Source organism: Alligator mississippiensis, chromosome 4 (assembly GCF_030867095.1).
Source record: "Alligator mississippiensis isolate rAllMis1 chromosome 4, rAllMis1, whole genome shotgun sequence".
NCBI classification, from domain to species: domain Eukaryota; kingdom Metazoa; phylum Chordata; order Crocodylia; family Alligatoridae; genus Alligator; species Alligator mississippiensis.
This window is the reverse complement of record NC_081827.1, coordinates 234,476,843-234,493,937: the sequence shown is the minus strand read 5'-3', so window position 1 is coordinate 234,493,937 and position 17,095 is coordinate 234,476,843. Positions and strand designations below refer to the sequence as shown.

At 37.4% G+C, this 17,095-nt stretch overlaps 1 protein-coding gene across 5 annotated transcripts in view; it reads right to left on the bottom strand.

Annotated features, from left to right (window-relative positions):
• LRP1B (LDL receptor related protein 1B) overlaps window positions 1-17,095 on the bottom strand; it is a 1,609,743-nt gene that overhangs the window by 485,388 nt on the left and 1,107,260 nt on the right. For all 5 annotated transcript variants that reach the window (XM_019480601.2, XM_059727405.1, XM_059727406.1 and 2 more), the window contains 3 exons: window positions 13,017-13,157; window positions 9,029-9,154; window positions 6,713-6,844 (listed from right to left, as the gene is read on the bottom strand). In XM_019480601.2, coding sequence (XP_019336146.2) covers window positions 6,713-6,844; window positions 9,029-9,154; window positions 13,017-13,157 — 399 coding nt within the window. The remainder of the gene's footprint in view (window positions 1-6,712; window positions 6,845-9,028; window positions 9,155-13,016; window positions 13,158-17,095) is intronic.

Sequence of the window (17,095 nt, the reverse complement as noted above, 5' to 3'; positions counted from 1 at the left end):
GCTCTCTTACTCTAAAAACAAAACAAAAACATACTGTAATCTTCTTGAAGAGAAGGAGCCATTCCTGATAAGAATTAGTGGAAGTCTCAACAGAACTTGTGGTTCCAGAGATAAACAAGTGATGCCAGAGCTGGGTGGTAGTTGGTTGCAATGCTAGGGTATGCAAAGTTAGCTGAGCAGCAAGTAGTGCCAAAGTAGCTGCCAGCACTGGTGGCTGGACACATATCACTACTGAAACAGATTCGTACAGGCAGAGACTGAATGCCAGGGCCTGTTCTTCCTGACCATCATTTCCTGCAGTTCACGAAAGATTTTGGTGACAGGTCTTTCTGAGGTTCCCTTGTTGGCCTGACAGCTCCTTGTACACTTTTCAGAGTCCAGTGATGCTCCCTCTGCTGGGTGCTAGTTGTAAAGTGCAGAGAAACCTACACTGGGGCTTCTATTCCATCCTGAGATTTTCAAGTTTAATATTGCAGGCTTAATTGGTCAGTGGTGCTGGTAGAGGCAGGAACGCAACAAGATAAGATGACAGCAGGCTCAGAGAAGTACCACTTCAGCAAATGGGCACATGCCAAATGTGTCTAAGCCTAAATAAACAGAAAGCGAACTTTTCCCCTCAAATTCATAGATTCATAGATGTTAGGGTCGGAAGGGACCTCAATAGATCATCAAGTCCGACCCCCTGCATAAGCAGGAAAGAGTGCTGGCTCTAAATGACCCCAGCTAGATACTCGTCTAACCTCCTCTTGAAGACCCCCAGGGTAGGGGAGAGCACCACCTCCCTTGGGAGCCCGTTCCAGACCTTGGCCACTCTGTGAAGAAGTTCTTCCTAATGTCCAGTCTAAATCTGCTCTCTGCTAGCTTGTGGCCATTGTTTCTTGTAACCCCCGGGGGCGCCTTGGTGAATAAATCCTCACCAATTCCCTTCTGTGCCCCCGTGATGAACTTATAGGCAGCCACAAGGTCGCCTCTCAACCTTCTCTTGCGGAGGCTGAAAAGGTCCAGTTTCTCCAGTCTCTCCTCGTAGGGCTTGGTCTGCAGGCCCTTGACCATACGAGTTGCCCTTCGCTGTACCCTCTCCAGGTTATCCGCATCCTTCTTGAAGTGTGGCGCCCAGAATTGCACGCAGTACTCCAACTGCGGTCTGACCAACGCCCTATAGAGGGGAAGTATCACCTCCCTGGACCTATTTGTCATGCATCTGCTGATGCACGATAAAGTGCCATTGGCTTTTCTGATGGCTTCGTCACACTGCCGGCTCATGTTCAACTTGGAGTCCACTAGGACTCCAAGATCCCTTTCCACCTCCACTTCATTATAAGTGAAATAAGCTTAAAAAGATGTCACACTCTGATTTTACTCACAAAGCATGTGCTGTAAATGAGAAAGATTCATTGAATTCTTGATTCAAAACAAAGAGAATGACTTCTTGTTACAAGAGTATAAAACTGACCATGAGCTATCAGCACCAAGAAAATGATAGGAAAAGAACACGCTGTTACGGAGTAGGTGAGTGGGTAAATAAAAGTTCAATTAATTAAAATAATGTGAAAGGCGAATTACTGATGTATAATTTTCTCTACTCTAAAGGCACTACAGAGACTGGATTCCTCCCCAAGGAAGCATAAAGCAGTCTCCACCTAAAGATTTTCTAGTCATACAGGAATAAAGGGACTATACATGCCAGGTTTTTTTGGTATTTTTGTTTTTTGTTTTAATACTGGTGAATTACAGACATCCCAATTCTGTCCACAGCAGGAGACACAAAAGGCAGAATGGTAAGCACTCCTGAGAAACAAGTGGCAAACAGTTGTGATTTACACCTGAAGATAAGGATACACAAAGACATTTAATCCTTTGTGGCATGATCATCAAAACAGGAAGGAATAGTATTTCAGAACACTTCATTAGAAAAGAAAACAGGGCCAATTTAGGAAAGAGACTATAACAGCATCCTCCTACAGAAAATCTGATTTGTAGGAGAATCTCCAAATCAGTTAATAACCTCATAAGGTTAGAAAATACTGTCTAGATGATATGGTTGCAAAACTGGTTGGATCATTATGCTCAAAGAACAGCCATCAGCAACTGGAGGTCTAACTGAAAGGAGGGTTAGGCAAGTTCAAGTAGGGTTCTCTAGCTGTCTTTGCTTTCATTTATCACTTGAAGGATGGTGTGGAGAGCACGCTTAATACATCTTCAGGTAACACCAAACTGGGTGGACATTTTGGAGGATAAAATTCAGACATTTGGGAGGATAAAATTGGGACTCAAAATATCCTTCATATGCTGTAGAAATTGTCTGAAATTAATCAGATGAATTTCAGTAACAAAAAGTGAAAGGCATTTAGGCCAAAACAATCAAACATACAATACAAATTAGGAAATTACTGGCTTGACTGTGCTATGACATAAAAGAACCTGGAGGCTATTCTGCACTGCAAGCTGAATGTCAATGCTGTGCTAGTGTTGCCAGGAAAAGCCAAAACTTGTCTGAAATTAATATTTTTGTATTAGCAGGAATGTCACTTGCAAGTCACTAAGGGCATTTACAGATGTGCTCCGGGAGGCATGGGGAGCACTTTAATTAGAGAGCTGCTCTAATTAAAAGCACGCGATCATCACATGTATCAGCATCCCCACACTGAAAACATGGTAGCAGGGCACTTTGAACTGAAGATCATTCGACGAGCTTTAGTTCAAAGCGCCCCACCACCATTTTTCAGCATAGGGATGCTGATACACATGATGCTGGAGGCTGCTGAAGCATGTTAATTTCTGCGTTTCAGCAGACTCAATTAATCAAGTTTGCTCCAATGCACTGGATTTACAGCATGTTCAAGCAGCCTCCCTACATGTGTAAAGTGCCCTCTATTCAGTGCTGGTGAGACCTTAGCTACAGTATTTGGATTACTTTGGGGCACTACATCTCAAATATATGAAGGATTGTTGTAAAAGTGATAGTAATAAACTATTCTCTGTATTCACAGAAGACAGGTTAAATAATGGTCTTAAAATTACAGAAAATTTGGTTGGATATTAGGAAGAACTTTCTAACTTTGAAAGGCTAGGCAGAAATATTCCTGCCCTGAATATAGAGTTTGATAAGATGACCTCCTGAGGTCCCTTATAGCTCTATTTCTTGGTGATTCTTTGATGTAACATAGGTCATATCCCTTATTTTTCAGCTACTGCAAACTATATTTTGAAGTGAAAATGCATGTTATTTACTCTCCTGGAATTATGCCAAGATAGGAAGAAGCAAAGAGCATACATTTAACCAATGTGAACAGGATTATTTCTGTGACTAAGTTTACCAAACTTCCTAAGTGTGTGTAAATCAAGCCCTCTATTTTTACATTGTGATTCAATCAGTGTTTAAAATTGATTTAAGTAGCTTCATCTTCCTAGACCCTCAACCTATGTACTGGTATCAAAAATTCTTCCTCAATTAATAAATATTGGCCTGTTTTTTTCTTAACGATGTAGAAACAAGTGGTCATTAGAGACAAACTTATCCTCTCTGCCCCCAGATATAGATAATATACATATACCCTGTATGGTGGAGGGAGGGGGGGAGAGGGAAAAGGTGCATACCCAGGTAGAGTTAATATACCTATACCCAGCATGGGAAGGTATGTGCATATGTATAGGGCATATATGTATATCAGGGATCTCAGGAGGTCATCTAATCAAGCCCCATGCTCAGGGCATTGGTTTGGAACATCTAAACCAATCCAAACAAGGGATCAATTACAGAAACATAGAGAAGTAGGGCTGCAAGTTACCTCCATAGGTTCTCTAGTCCAACACTCTGCCTGAGGGGAGGAGGGTCATCCCTATCCAAACCATCCTATACAAATCCATAATCTAACCTCTTAATACAACTACAATCAAGCTAAACACAACACGAGACATAACACCCTGCTACCAATAAACCAGGAGGACCAGTAAACTAGGAGGACCATGGCAGACACCACCCTGCTTCTGTAAGAGGTTGTTAATATACACTCAAGAGATCTCAAGAATAAAGCCACATCTCCCACTAGGAAGGAAGGCAAAAAAGCCCACAATCCATACCAATCTTACTATGGGGTAAAATTCCTTCCAGACCCCAAATATAGCAATCAGTCTGTCCCTAAATGGAGGGACAAGACTCTAGCCAAGAATCTCCAGCTTTAAGTCACAGCAGGAGCATTGGCACACCCCAGTCAAAATCCACAGCTGGCTTCTGCCAATACCCAATGCCTCTGAGGAGGGCTTAAAAAAGTGACACATGTACAGCAGGGGGTGGAGTGGGGTGGAGAGGTGGCACGGGAGACATTCAGATTACAAGGTAAACATAGCTATGCCTAGATCATCTCTGAGCAGTGGCTGTCCAACTTCTTCCTGAACACCTTTAGCAGTGGAGAGTCCACCACTTCCCTAGACAGTCTATTCTAGTAGACTAAAGAAGTAATTAATATGCAATATCCAATCTGAGTCTGTTTTCCTGCAACTTTAAGCCAATGGACCATGTTCTCCTTCTTTGCAGCAAAAGATAAAAAAAAAAAGCTGCTGCTTTATAGTAGCCCTTCAACTATTTGAAGACTGGTATTGTGTCCTGTTTTAAGTACCTTTTCCCTTCATAGTTAGAAAGTTCTCTCTAATATCCAACATACATTTCCTTGTAATGTAGGCAACCATTGATCCTCTGGATCATGGTGTACTTGTAAAAGGTCTAGGCAGATGCCTAATGAATCCACTTGTATTGTGTCCTGCGACCATCACACCAAGACTTTTGATGAATATGCCTAGGCATGGGTATGGAAGGGTGCCCAATACCTACCCTCCTCCCCCACCTTTAGACCACTGAGACAGAATCCAAAGGCCAGAATGAGTCGAGTTGTTCAGTGTCTTGATGGCTGTAACTTCTGCCAGAGAGCAAGAGATACGAACTGCTGCTGACTGCCTAATGCCTCAGCGATGGTGTGTTTCTGTCCGGGTGCAGTCCCTTAATTTTTCTCCAGCCAAGGAGTATCCATAAGGCAGTGGGGGCTACAGTGTTGAGGTGCCCTATACTTATCTTACTCTGGAAATTGCAACATTGTGGTATTTTTCTATAAAAGCTACCCTGCCACAAGTAGCCCCTCCATGTTGGCACCAGGCCCTCCAGTCGGATGCAGTTTATGGTCATACACAGGACCATACATACAGGCGCTCTCAGAGCCATATAGGTTTGATGCTTAGTAACAAGACAGTGATCCATCAGGAAACAAGAATTAATAGTCAAAATGTACTAAAAAAATTGTAATTTCCATGACTTGTTTCCTTCTTTCTCTTCAGAGCAAATGCAAATAAAAATAAACAAAAAATAAGAAAAGCAAGACAATAACCTGAAAATAACCACATTTACCTTCTGAAACAAACACAAAACAGAAAATATATTTGATGACCACTCATTTTAGGAGCTGATTCAGATAATCCAAAAAGGTGCCAACGTAAGAAAAAAAGCAATTGCGTTTTAACTATCAGGCAGCACAAAGTTACATTTTAACTTTTCATGGTGCAGTGTCCCCCTGTGATTTCACCTGTACAGAAGATTAACATTAACATTTTACAATACATTTGTCACTGTCAACTATATGCGCGTTTCCTATGCAGTACCTGATTATTATGCAAGTTTATAGACATCACCCTCATTTTGTTCTTTCTTCAAATCCCACCCTCCCAAGAAGCCCAAAACTGGTATCTTCACTTTTCCCTTTTAGAATATTGTCTATTAACTTTACACTGACTATTAAAAAGTTTGAAAAGAGAATTCTTTCTAATGAAAACCAGTTCCTAACCTGCGTGAGGATCAAGATGCAAAATAATTCCTATGACCCTTGACTTCATTCTTTTAAAACCATGCCTTAATATTCTAAATATTTGTTATTGTTACCATTGAAGCAATTTTATGCCACTAAATAAAATGAGCAAACAAAAAAATATCACATATGCAATTATCCATCTAAGTGTGTGTAAATCAGGCCTTCCATTTTTACATCATGATTCAATTAGTAAATAAAATTGATTCGAGTCATTACGTGTTCCTAGACTCTCAACCCATGCACATCAATCAAGCACCCCAACCCTACACCAAATCCCTCAAATCAGAACCAGCAACATCCTCCAAGAACACCAGCTACACTAGCTCTAAGCATGCTAAGGACTGCCTGATATTCAAAGAAAACACAACCTCTGGCTTAGTTTAAAAGGAACAAAGTTAGGAAGAGAAGTTACCACAAATGTTTTCTGTGTACGTGACCAATTTTGCAAACACAGACTATCAGATTGCATACAAACCAGGGTATAGCATATAGTGATTGATGTCTACATTCAGCATGATGTTCCTGGCAGATTTGCTATTTTTTTCTTTCTTATTTTTATTCCCTAAGTTTTTACCTTTTAAATTTCCCTTCTTCCACACAACACATTTATTGCGTTTCATTATTAGTCATAAAGTTACAAACATAAAAGTGGGCTATAATGTTTCAGTTTCTTCTGGAAAAAAAAAATCACAGAATTAAAATCTGAAAAAAACCCTCTAATATTTTAATGAGCATTAATCCCTCTTTTTACAAAGTGTGACTTACAGAAAGCAAAGTTCCCACAGCCTTCAAACATAGAAGTTTTGAAGAAAATTAGGATTTTTGTTTATGTAAGATATAGGTACATGACATTTATTTACCTGCGTGGAAATCTACACCCACAGCAAATGAAGTTCCAGATATAGGCATTAAGGCATCTGTTTTGTCATTTGGATCAAGAGGAATTCCTCTAATTCCTTCGTGAACAGAATACATAAGAAATGATTCAATACCTGAGGGAAAATAAAAAATTAAAACGAAATTTAGTCATTATAGGTTAACATGCAATGCTGTGCACAATCTAGGTACTTAAATAAATACTTAAAACTCATACATCTAGATTTCTTTAGAAGTTTATCTGTTCCTCGTTAAGTATCACTGCATTGTTTTCTTGCTTTCTACATAAGCAAACATACAAATTATAAGACACCAAAGAACAATCTAACGACCTCATGTCACTTTATAGACTTCCTGTATTCTTTCTTGAAACTAAGTCCTGGTTGAAAAATAATCCCCTCTTGGTTAAAACATTTCTAGTCATGGTAAATCCATCAGCCATCCTTAGTAAGTTGCCCTACTGTTTAGTTGTCCTCACTGTTCGGGTGACTTATTTCTCCTGTGAATGTATTTTGTTTCCACTGATGTCTTCCTCAAATGGACTAAAGACCCCACCTCCCCACTAATATTAAAGTTCTGTTCACAATGAAGATGCTCATTGAGTATAACAAAATCATATCTTAACCAGCTTTTTTGCATTAAATTGAACAGATTGAGCCTGATGGATGCTTCCTTGAAGGGCATATTTTAGTCAGTCATTCTCATGGCTTTTCCCTGAACCGTCTTCAAATTTTAACATCCTCCCTGAATTGTGGATACTGGAACTATACACAGTATCATTCATACCAGTGCCAAATGGATTCATCTCTACACCTATTTAATATTCCCATGTTTATGCATTCAAGGATGACATTACTCCCTCTTCTATTAACAGCTTTACACTGTAAAATCATGTTCACTCAGTAATCCATTATGATACCAGTCATACCTGGGTTCACTGCTACCCAGGATATCACCCTCAACCTTGCAAACATAGTACCCTCTTTATCCTTTGGTGTATGCCAAATTAGATGTTTTTCTTTTTAAAACTTATCTACTTTAAATATTTTAATTTGATAGTTATAATATATTCATGTGAGTGTATAATATGATATATTATATGCATATTATGGTATGCATGCAAAATCAAGGTTAAGAAAATAATGTTTTAGGGTGTCATCTTTCGCTAAATTATGGTTAATTTTAAAGCACTGAGGGAATACAAAACATCAGATTTAACCTTGTTCATTCAGCCTCAGTACTGCATCCTTCTGTGTTTATCCTATTCAATGAATGAGACAGGGATCATACAGAAAAACTGTATGTTGATTATGTAATTAAAATTTCTGGGCACCTATACATGTGCCGGATGTCTAGTCTGACACGTGCTAATTAGCACATCACAGCAGACTCAATTAACCAAGTCAGCTGCAAGCAGCCTCTGTGTCTCTTGTATTCAGCATCTCTGTGCTTCAAAATGCCAGTGGGGCTGCTCTAACTAAAGCTCCAATGTGTTTTAGTTCAAAAGCACACCTCCGCCATGTCTCAGAGCTGACATGCATTTTACCACTTACACAACTGTATGCGCTGCAGCGCTTTTAAAAGCGCCTGGCGCTGCGGCACAAACATGTGTACAAATGCCCCAAAGATCCAAATGTTGGGAGAGCTTCCGAAGTATTTAATTTGAAATCGTTTCAAGAAATTGGGGAGAGAGGAGGTGGAGGGGGAAGAATCCTTCAACTGCAACAAATTCTGGAGGTAGAACCCTTTCTGGAGTTTAGGGTTAAAATAATAATTGTAACCCTTATGCAAACCCATTTCTTTTAAATTTGCCTCTGTTAAGTTTCCAAAACATTAGTTTTTCATATCCTGTGACAACATGAGTTTGGAAAAAAAATATATATTCCTCGTTTTGTTAAAAAAAAACAAAAAACCAACCAAATATATAGAGCAATCCAAGAGACATGAAAAGCAAAAAAAGAGCTGTTATGAGCCCTTCATACTTTTTCAGTGCATCTTTGTTTGAAAAAAAAAAGAGATATACATGTTTCCTAGCATAATTTATTATTTATTTATTTTTAGCCAAAATAAATCTGTTTGAAAAAGAAGGAACAAGGAATGAAATATGTAAATGAAAATCAAAGTTGCAATTCATCCTTTAACTTAATGATAACTCTGTGTTCCCACTTTAATCTAGCCATACTTTTATTAGTAACACTACTCACTTAAGTTAAAAAAATAATAAGAATATTATTATCCTTTCTGTTTCATTGTTTCCATAGCATTAGGCTTAGCAAAATTAGAATTTTAAAGCTTCATACCTTGACATGACATACGATTTTTTTGAAGATTGTAGCCCACGGTACACATGCATGTTCTAGTAGTTTCTGATGTTGGTAAGCAAAGTTGGGAACATCCACCATTGTTGGTTTGACAGGAATTGATACCTACAGGAAGACCGGGGTGGGGAGGGGGGAACAGAAAAAAGAGAGGAGAAAAACAATTCCTGGATACAGTTTACTGCATGCTGTTGAAAATTAGGCTGTTCTATTGCATAATATTAGGGTTTATATATAATTTTATCAAATCATAATATTATGATAATCTGAATTATCTGAGAATACAGATATGCATATGTTGAAATTACAAAAATCTTAAGATTAATTTCATATTTTGTTTTTACAATCCATTAAAGTTCCTTTAAAATAAAATAGCCCTGACTTAATTTGTTCTTAGAACACTCATTTTGGCATAATCAGAAAAGTGAGTAGGGAAGGATGTCTACTTTAAATTAAGAAAACATGGCAATTTTGAAAATATTACTATGTCAAGTTCACATTGTTGAATGCTCTGGGCCATGTTGCTACATGGAAGTCATTGTTAAAACTAAATTTAATGTTAAAAAATATGTTTATTAAGTATGTATTAATTTACTGACTTATTTTTCTTGGTAACAACACTCCTGATTTTCCAAATACTGTGTTAAGTTCATAACCTTGTGAGTTACCTCTTTATCCAAGACATGAATTTTCATTATTTCTATACTGTGTCAATAGCAAAAATTATCCTGGTAATCATAGATAGAAGTCCCTCAGAAATACCCCAAGAAGAGTCCAGGCACAGTTTACTAATTAAAAATGAATGTCTAAACTTAAATAACTTATTAACTTGCGCAGCAAGTTCATTAAATATCTAATGCTTAAACCACTCTTAACTACATTAGGACTTGCAATAATATTCACAGCATGTTAGGAATTGACACAAACTTCAATAAATCCCCCTCAGAAATGAAAAGTACCATGAGCAGGTATGCATCAAATGTGCTGCAAAAATATAAGATAGCACAATAACCAAAAACAAAACACAACGAAAACCCAGAAAGAATTATTTTGGCTCCTAAACTCATATTAAGATGGTGGGATTTGATTGTGCAATCAGGCCTCCTCTTCTTACATGCCACTTTTATTTTGAACTCACAACTGTTTCCTGATTCTTTGAACAGATTCTACATTTGAGACAATACATATATTATGATGATCCAACTAAAGAGCTGGAACAAACTGGTGAGGTTTTGGATGCCTTTCAGGGAATGTTATGGCTTCAAATTCTCAGCTGTCTACTGGTTGTCTGATACAATTTATGATGATTTTTTGCTTAGACAAAACAGCACACTAAATCTCCCTCTAAACATGCTCTCCAACATCTTTCAACCTTCTTCTGATTTACATATGACTTCCAACATATGAACTGCAGAGACCTCTAGAGCACTAACTGCATATGTCTAAGGGTTAGTCCAAGCAATTACAGCATAACGCTTTTTGAGTTAGGCATCTGCACCTATGGAGCCATTTCCCATCAAATCAGGATCATCAAAATAATATGATTAAAGTGTTTCCTGGTATGGGGAGTTTCAAGTTGTTTTTTTGTGCTGTTTTCCACTATCACAATAAAGCAGACACATAGTCTCTCTTTCTTGTTCCCTTCTGTCCTGTCAGGTTCATACCAACAGAATGACATTTGTCAATTACCAGCTGAAACTACGAGTATCTCCCTAAGATAGGAGTTGTAGGTTTTTCCAAGAAACACCTCTGTTCAAGGAATCATTACTGGATATTTCTGTGAATGACTAATGGTCCCCAGTAGGATGGTTATAGAGAAGTTGTTGGAAAAGCACATTAAATGTTTCCTAGCTAGATACAATGTTATTAATCTCAGACATTTTTAAAGCTGAATATGGGACTGAAACAACACTGCTAATATTAACTGATGACCTCTTTCCAGAAAACAATGAGAATAGAACATTTTTGCTGATTTTATGAAAATATATACTTTTCTTCAAAAGGGGGTATATTCAGTCTGAGTCTTGGAGCATTCCCAAATCCCGAAAAGAACATTACTTATGAGTACTATGGTCATATTCGTAAAGTGGTACAGCAGTAGTTTCATCCTCAGAAGGACACATTAGAATACCTCTCTGGTGATATCCTGTATTTAGACAGCTCTCACTTTAATTGGAGTTCCCAGAATCATTTATTATAAAAAATGGAGACTCTATGGCATTGGTCAATACCCCCAAACTATTATCAGAATGTGACAGGAAGAAACATCACTCCATGGTCAACATAAACAAGAGTCATGCTTTTCAGGGTCTGGACTGACACAAAGACACATTGTGCTTCTGTCTTAGCTCATACCTTTCTGCCTGAAGTCAATTCACAGGCAGATCAGCTCTCTCCAATGTCTTGATACTGAAACAGTGGTCTATATTTCTCATGGAATTGACTCTTTGGTATAAATGTACTCAGTATGTTAACAGCAAGGATAATTCCAGTTGTTTAATCACCAAGAGATTGTGCAATACTGAGAAAGTTGGTGCAAAAGATACCTGCACTGTGGAGACCATTTTCAGCGTCATCAGCAAGGAGATCATGGGTATCATGGACCAAAATAGCTTACATTATGCTTTCTTAATAGTGGTTGCCTTGAGGAGTCTATCAAATACTTGATATACAGAAATGGCTAAATAAAAAATAGAGTCAGGAGTGATCCCCCTGAAGAAAGTTTCAATCATTTTAATCTCTAATCATCTCCAGTTTCATGTAGGACTTTAAACAATCCTTAATTGTACACTATATTACCTGAGGTTGAACCAAGTATGATACCACCATCAATTTTTACTTTAATTTATATATTACCAATACACTAAGAAAGAAAAGATGCAAATTCACAGCTTTTCTATTTAATCCTGTTGCATTATGGAATGCAGAGAATACAGAAAGCTTCTTATAAATCTTTTAACAAATTTCTAATGCAAATTGAAAATTAGAAGATAAGCTTTAACTATCAGGGGAGTGAAGATTTGGAATAGTCTTCCAAATAAAGTGGTGGGGGCAGAGAACCTGAATCATACCAAGACTGAACTAGATATATTTATGGATGGTAAAACAGCATGGTGAAGTCTTTCTGGTCCCTTTCTTAAGGTCTCCTGAGCAGTAACATAACTAGGGCTTGGTGATAGGGCACAGGTTCCGGGGGAGGTGGGAGGAGGAGGGCACCAGAATGAAGGCAAGGGGATGCTGGAGTGGCAGCAGGAGATATCATATAGGATATCCAATGCAGAAAAAAAATACAGTTTATTTAAAAAGCAAGAGAAAAAATATTTTTAAAGGGGAATTGAAACTATGTGCCAAGTGCCCTGCAGGCTTCTAATTAAGATATGCAGTAAGAAAAATATGATGTCCTGTATTTCTAATTTACAAATTTGTGGTCGACGATGTACTCAACAATATTACTTTTTTTCTTTTATTGGAGAAACATGCTAATAATTCATTTGCCCAATTAAGAAAAAAAGCTTTGATTTTTCTTCTCACTTGCGTCTGATGTATACCATAGTAACGTGATTCAAAATAATTAAATTGCTTTAAAATAGCAAGATAAATGAGATTATCAATGTCTGTTTCTCTGATATCATGTCATTTAGTTAAATTTCCAGCAGGTACAGGGGTAAATGAAACTGGTAAATAAAAAGACAAAAAAAAAAACGTATTTACATTTATGTCTGAGTTTTGACTAACTTCAATAGTTCATAGGAATTTCCTGTCATATTCTGCATCAAATTAAAACCTTCTGAAAGTAAATAGTATAAACTATAATACATTACACATATATACTCTGGAATCAAGGTTTTATTTTTAACCTTGTGTTAGGTAAACCCTGACCAAATATTATATTATCTCTATAGACACTTCAGTATTAATATTGAAGGAAGAATAATTACATGCTCTAATAATATCTAAAAATACAATTTACCTTGCTGTGCTGCTTTATCATACACTTTCATATGTACAACCCCAGAAGTCTTATTTCGCAGAACAGTTGGATTTCTTCCATCTTTTTTGCTGCAGGTACCCAGCTGAGCTAAGTTTTGGTCTGCCCACCACAGTTTTTTATCTGTAAAAAAATTAAAAGGTTGGTTTTTTTTTAATTAAGAGGATAAGCCTACTGAATAATATATAATTATAAATATAAAACCTTTATTTATCATTAAAATTCTAATTCTCCATCAGTTTTGAAGACATCTGAGTACTGAAAGTATGAGGAATATCATTATAAATACACACACACACACACATATGCATGCGCACATGCCATACATTTTATCACACTTTCACTTCTTTGCTATATATAGGAAGTTTCCAAGCAGTTTTAAAGTAAACACAGTGCTTGTGAAGGATATATATTTAGTATTTATGAAAACTGTAGGTCTCTATTTGCAGAACTCTGAAAGTTTAAACTTCATGATAAGGCAGTCAAGCATTATTTTTAATAACTTCATATAGATATAACTCAGGGTAGAGATGTTAGGATGGCTTACTCTGCACAGTCTCCAAGCTTCCAGTCCTAAGCCTCAGGTGTTCAAATTAGTAAGAGCATGATGTAATTTTTTTTTAATGTGGACACCTGTTTGCAAGGAATTAGGCAGGGACTGTCAACAAGTTTCAGATGAATTACAAAACTGTGGGCATATTTTAATAACATTTTGTCACTACTGCCTACAACAGATTTGAAAAGCGGGAAGCAAGCAAACAACTAAACAAAGACAACTTCTGAATTCACACATAAAAGTTTTAAATTTTCTAGTCCCCACAAATCCATGCATTCAAAATATTTGATTACTGGATCACCTACATGTCAAATTTATTACCTGATTTATTGCTGGTTAATTTTTTTTAATTACTTATTTATTTGGTATAGTCAGCTATCATGCAATATTTAAGTTTAAAAAAGACCAATTTGATTATTTTATCCATCTGGAGTTTCAGGCAAGGTTCTTACAGTAAAGATACTCCAGTCTTTTGCTGATCTAATTAAGTGTTACAAGGTACAGGGCTTTCATGATTTCCTTAAGAGATACTAAGAGATCTTAGTCTCAGGACTTAGACAGCTTCAAATTAGGAAATATGGTGAGGGTTATTTCTTTATTTCCTTCTCTTGCTGCTGTTTGATTGTTTTACTTTTATAGCACCATTCATAGATAGAACAATGGGTTGTAAAAGAAGTAATGATCACCAGGGAATGGAGGGAAGACTGTGTAGGACAGCCAGCAAAAGCACTTCAGATAGAAAAGGGCAGAAGCAGCAACATCAGTGAGAGAGGGCAATCTATTCCTCAGACAGCATTATTATTTCTCAGTACTAAGCATGGGAGGTCAGGATGCAGGGTTCAAATAAAGGGTTTGCATGGTGGAATTCTACTGATGCCTTCTTGACACTTGCTTGACCCTATTTGGCCCGTATTGGAAGGATTATATTGTACCGTACTGTATTGTATATCCCTTTTAGTTCTCAACATTTTCTTTGTGCGTGTAGGTGTGTGTACATGCTTGTGTGTATATATATATATATATATATATATATATATATTATATAGTAACACTCATCCACATGAGGATGAAAGTATACCTGATATTTTTGAGAAGACACTAATGAAGTTAATCCTTTCTTAGCACATAATCTAGTTGACTGTCTTCAATTTTAAACACTTTAAATCCAAGCTGCAAACATATAGTAAGCTGGGTACTCATGGAACATCTCACTTAGCCTTCTATGACTGGTAACTTAATAGAGCTAGACAGGTTTACTGCATGCAGGAATCATGGGCTATGTACACACATTCAAATTATCTGGGAGAATTCTCCTGATAGATAAACTTTCCCTGACATATATGCTGGGGCCCTGAAGAATGGAGGGTTTGCAGTGTGCAGACAGGGTGTTGGGGAGAGGAAGCTGTACACACTTCAAACCCTGCTCCATAGGATCTCTTGGTTTGCCTAGCAAAAGATGACAGGAGTGCATAGGGCAGCCCTGATTAACTGGCCCAGACTGTCTCCAGTCAGCCTGTCTTTCCCTGCAGCACAAAGTGAGAATTATGAAGTGGGCATGTTCTATAAGAGTCCAGCAAGAAACACACCGTCTCGCTGGGGTAGGAAGGATACTGGAGGACTGTGTTCTCTTCTGAGAGAAGCCATGGCATGTACAGAAACTGGGAGTGATTTAGCAATTATCCCCAAATTATTTTTCTCCCAAAGCTGCTATTTTTAGTTTGGGGAAAAAAAAATTACAAAACTGTGGGCATATTTTAATAACATTTTGTCACTACTGCCTAGGACAGATTTGAAAAGCGGGAAGCAAGCAAACAACCAAACAAAGACAACTTTTTAATCCACTAGAAAAAAAACCCTGGACATCTGTACACCTGTGGTTTTTCCAAGGAGAGCAGTGACTCTCCCAGGAGAAACTGAATGTCTATACAAGGCCCACATGATGATCATCACTAACACCACTCCCATAGGTGTGTATCCTCAGAAGTGACTTGCTTGGGAAAGGGAACTTCTGGGTTCTGGTCCCCGCTGCAAAGACTGTTTACACATTTTACTCAGACAATCATTGCTTAAAGAACAGAAATTATGATGCAATAATCTTTCATGTAAAGGCCAGCTTCTTGTCTATATAAAATCAATCCTTTTCTCCAGAGGGAATATATTCAGCATGAATAAAATATATTTGGTTTAGGAAATGTTTTACTGAGAAAGGGGTTCAAGTCTCTTCTACTAGTTAAAAAGTCCTTTCTCCTGTTATTACACTTGAGTCCATTTTTCTTTAAACACCTGTCACCTATCATAGGAATTCTGTTTTGCAGCAATTTTTTTTCATTTTGGAGAGGTTGTACATAAACAGTAAGACTGAGCATTTTGAGAAGGCCACCACTGTTAGCAGCTCCAATGGGAATGATTAGTGAGAGTGGTGTCATCAGAGAATCGTATCTGCAATCAGTCAGCCTTAGACTTCTTAAGAGCCATGACAGTGGAAGTTTAGACCAGAACAAAGTCTTGCAATAGGTTGTATCAACAAATCATTAAGTTCATACCCATATATACAATGGAGGGAAGGAAAAATAATATTAAAAAAGATTTATTTTTTTTAGAAGAAATTGTGTGTATGTACACACACCCACACATACATTTATAACATATGTTATTCACAATGAAGTTTACACATTATACCTCCACCTTAACAATTGAAGGCAATATTATGTGACAAATTAAAATACGTCTTGAGAAAAAAAAGTTATTCTGTTATGTGCTGTGTTATAAATAATATTTTACTTATAACTAAAGTCATTCATTTTTTAAGTAATAATTATTAATAAATGTTAAAAAAAACCCAGACCTAACCAAATAAATGCATTTCACTTCTGTAAAAAAAAAAAAAATAATAATAACAACAGTGTTTTAGAAAATGAGTTCTTCCTGGATTGGGATTAAAATCTCAGAAACTCCTACAGAAGTAAAATACCACAATATTTCATTTTTGAAACACTAAAATCTTCCCACTCTGGGAATATTGCTTACCAAGTAGCACTGAAGCGTGAGAAACCCTTGCTTTTACAGAAGCCCACCTAGAAGTCTGTAAATTCTTATAAGCTTCAGATACACAGCATAAACACTGTGGGAAGAGCACTTCTACTGCAGTAGCTGAGCTGCAAAGGATCTGGGGAGTCCTGGTTTGAAATTCTGTTGGGGAGGTTGCTGTGCCAGGGTACCAGGGAGTACCGGAGTAACCCCTGAATACTATTGAGATGGTGAGGGAGCAGACGAGCTGGCATGAAGCTCCCTAGACTTTTTTCAAATGATTTGTAAAAACAAACACATTGCACAAGACTCAGCATTTCCATTCTCAGATGGAAAAGATTCAGCTGAAAAGTTTCTGACCCTGTCTACCATTTAACCTGAAGACTTCTGAGTTTTGGTGTGTGAGCTTTCTTGAGGAATTTTTGTAATTATCTTTCACCTCACTCCCCACCCTGAATCAAAAGTTCTTGATTCCCCT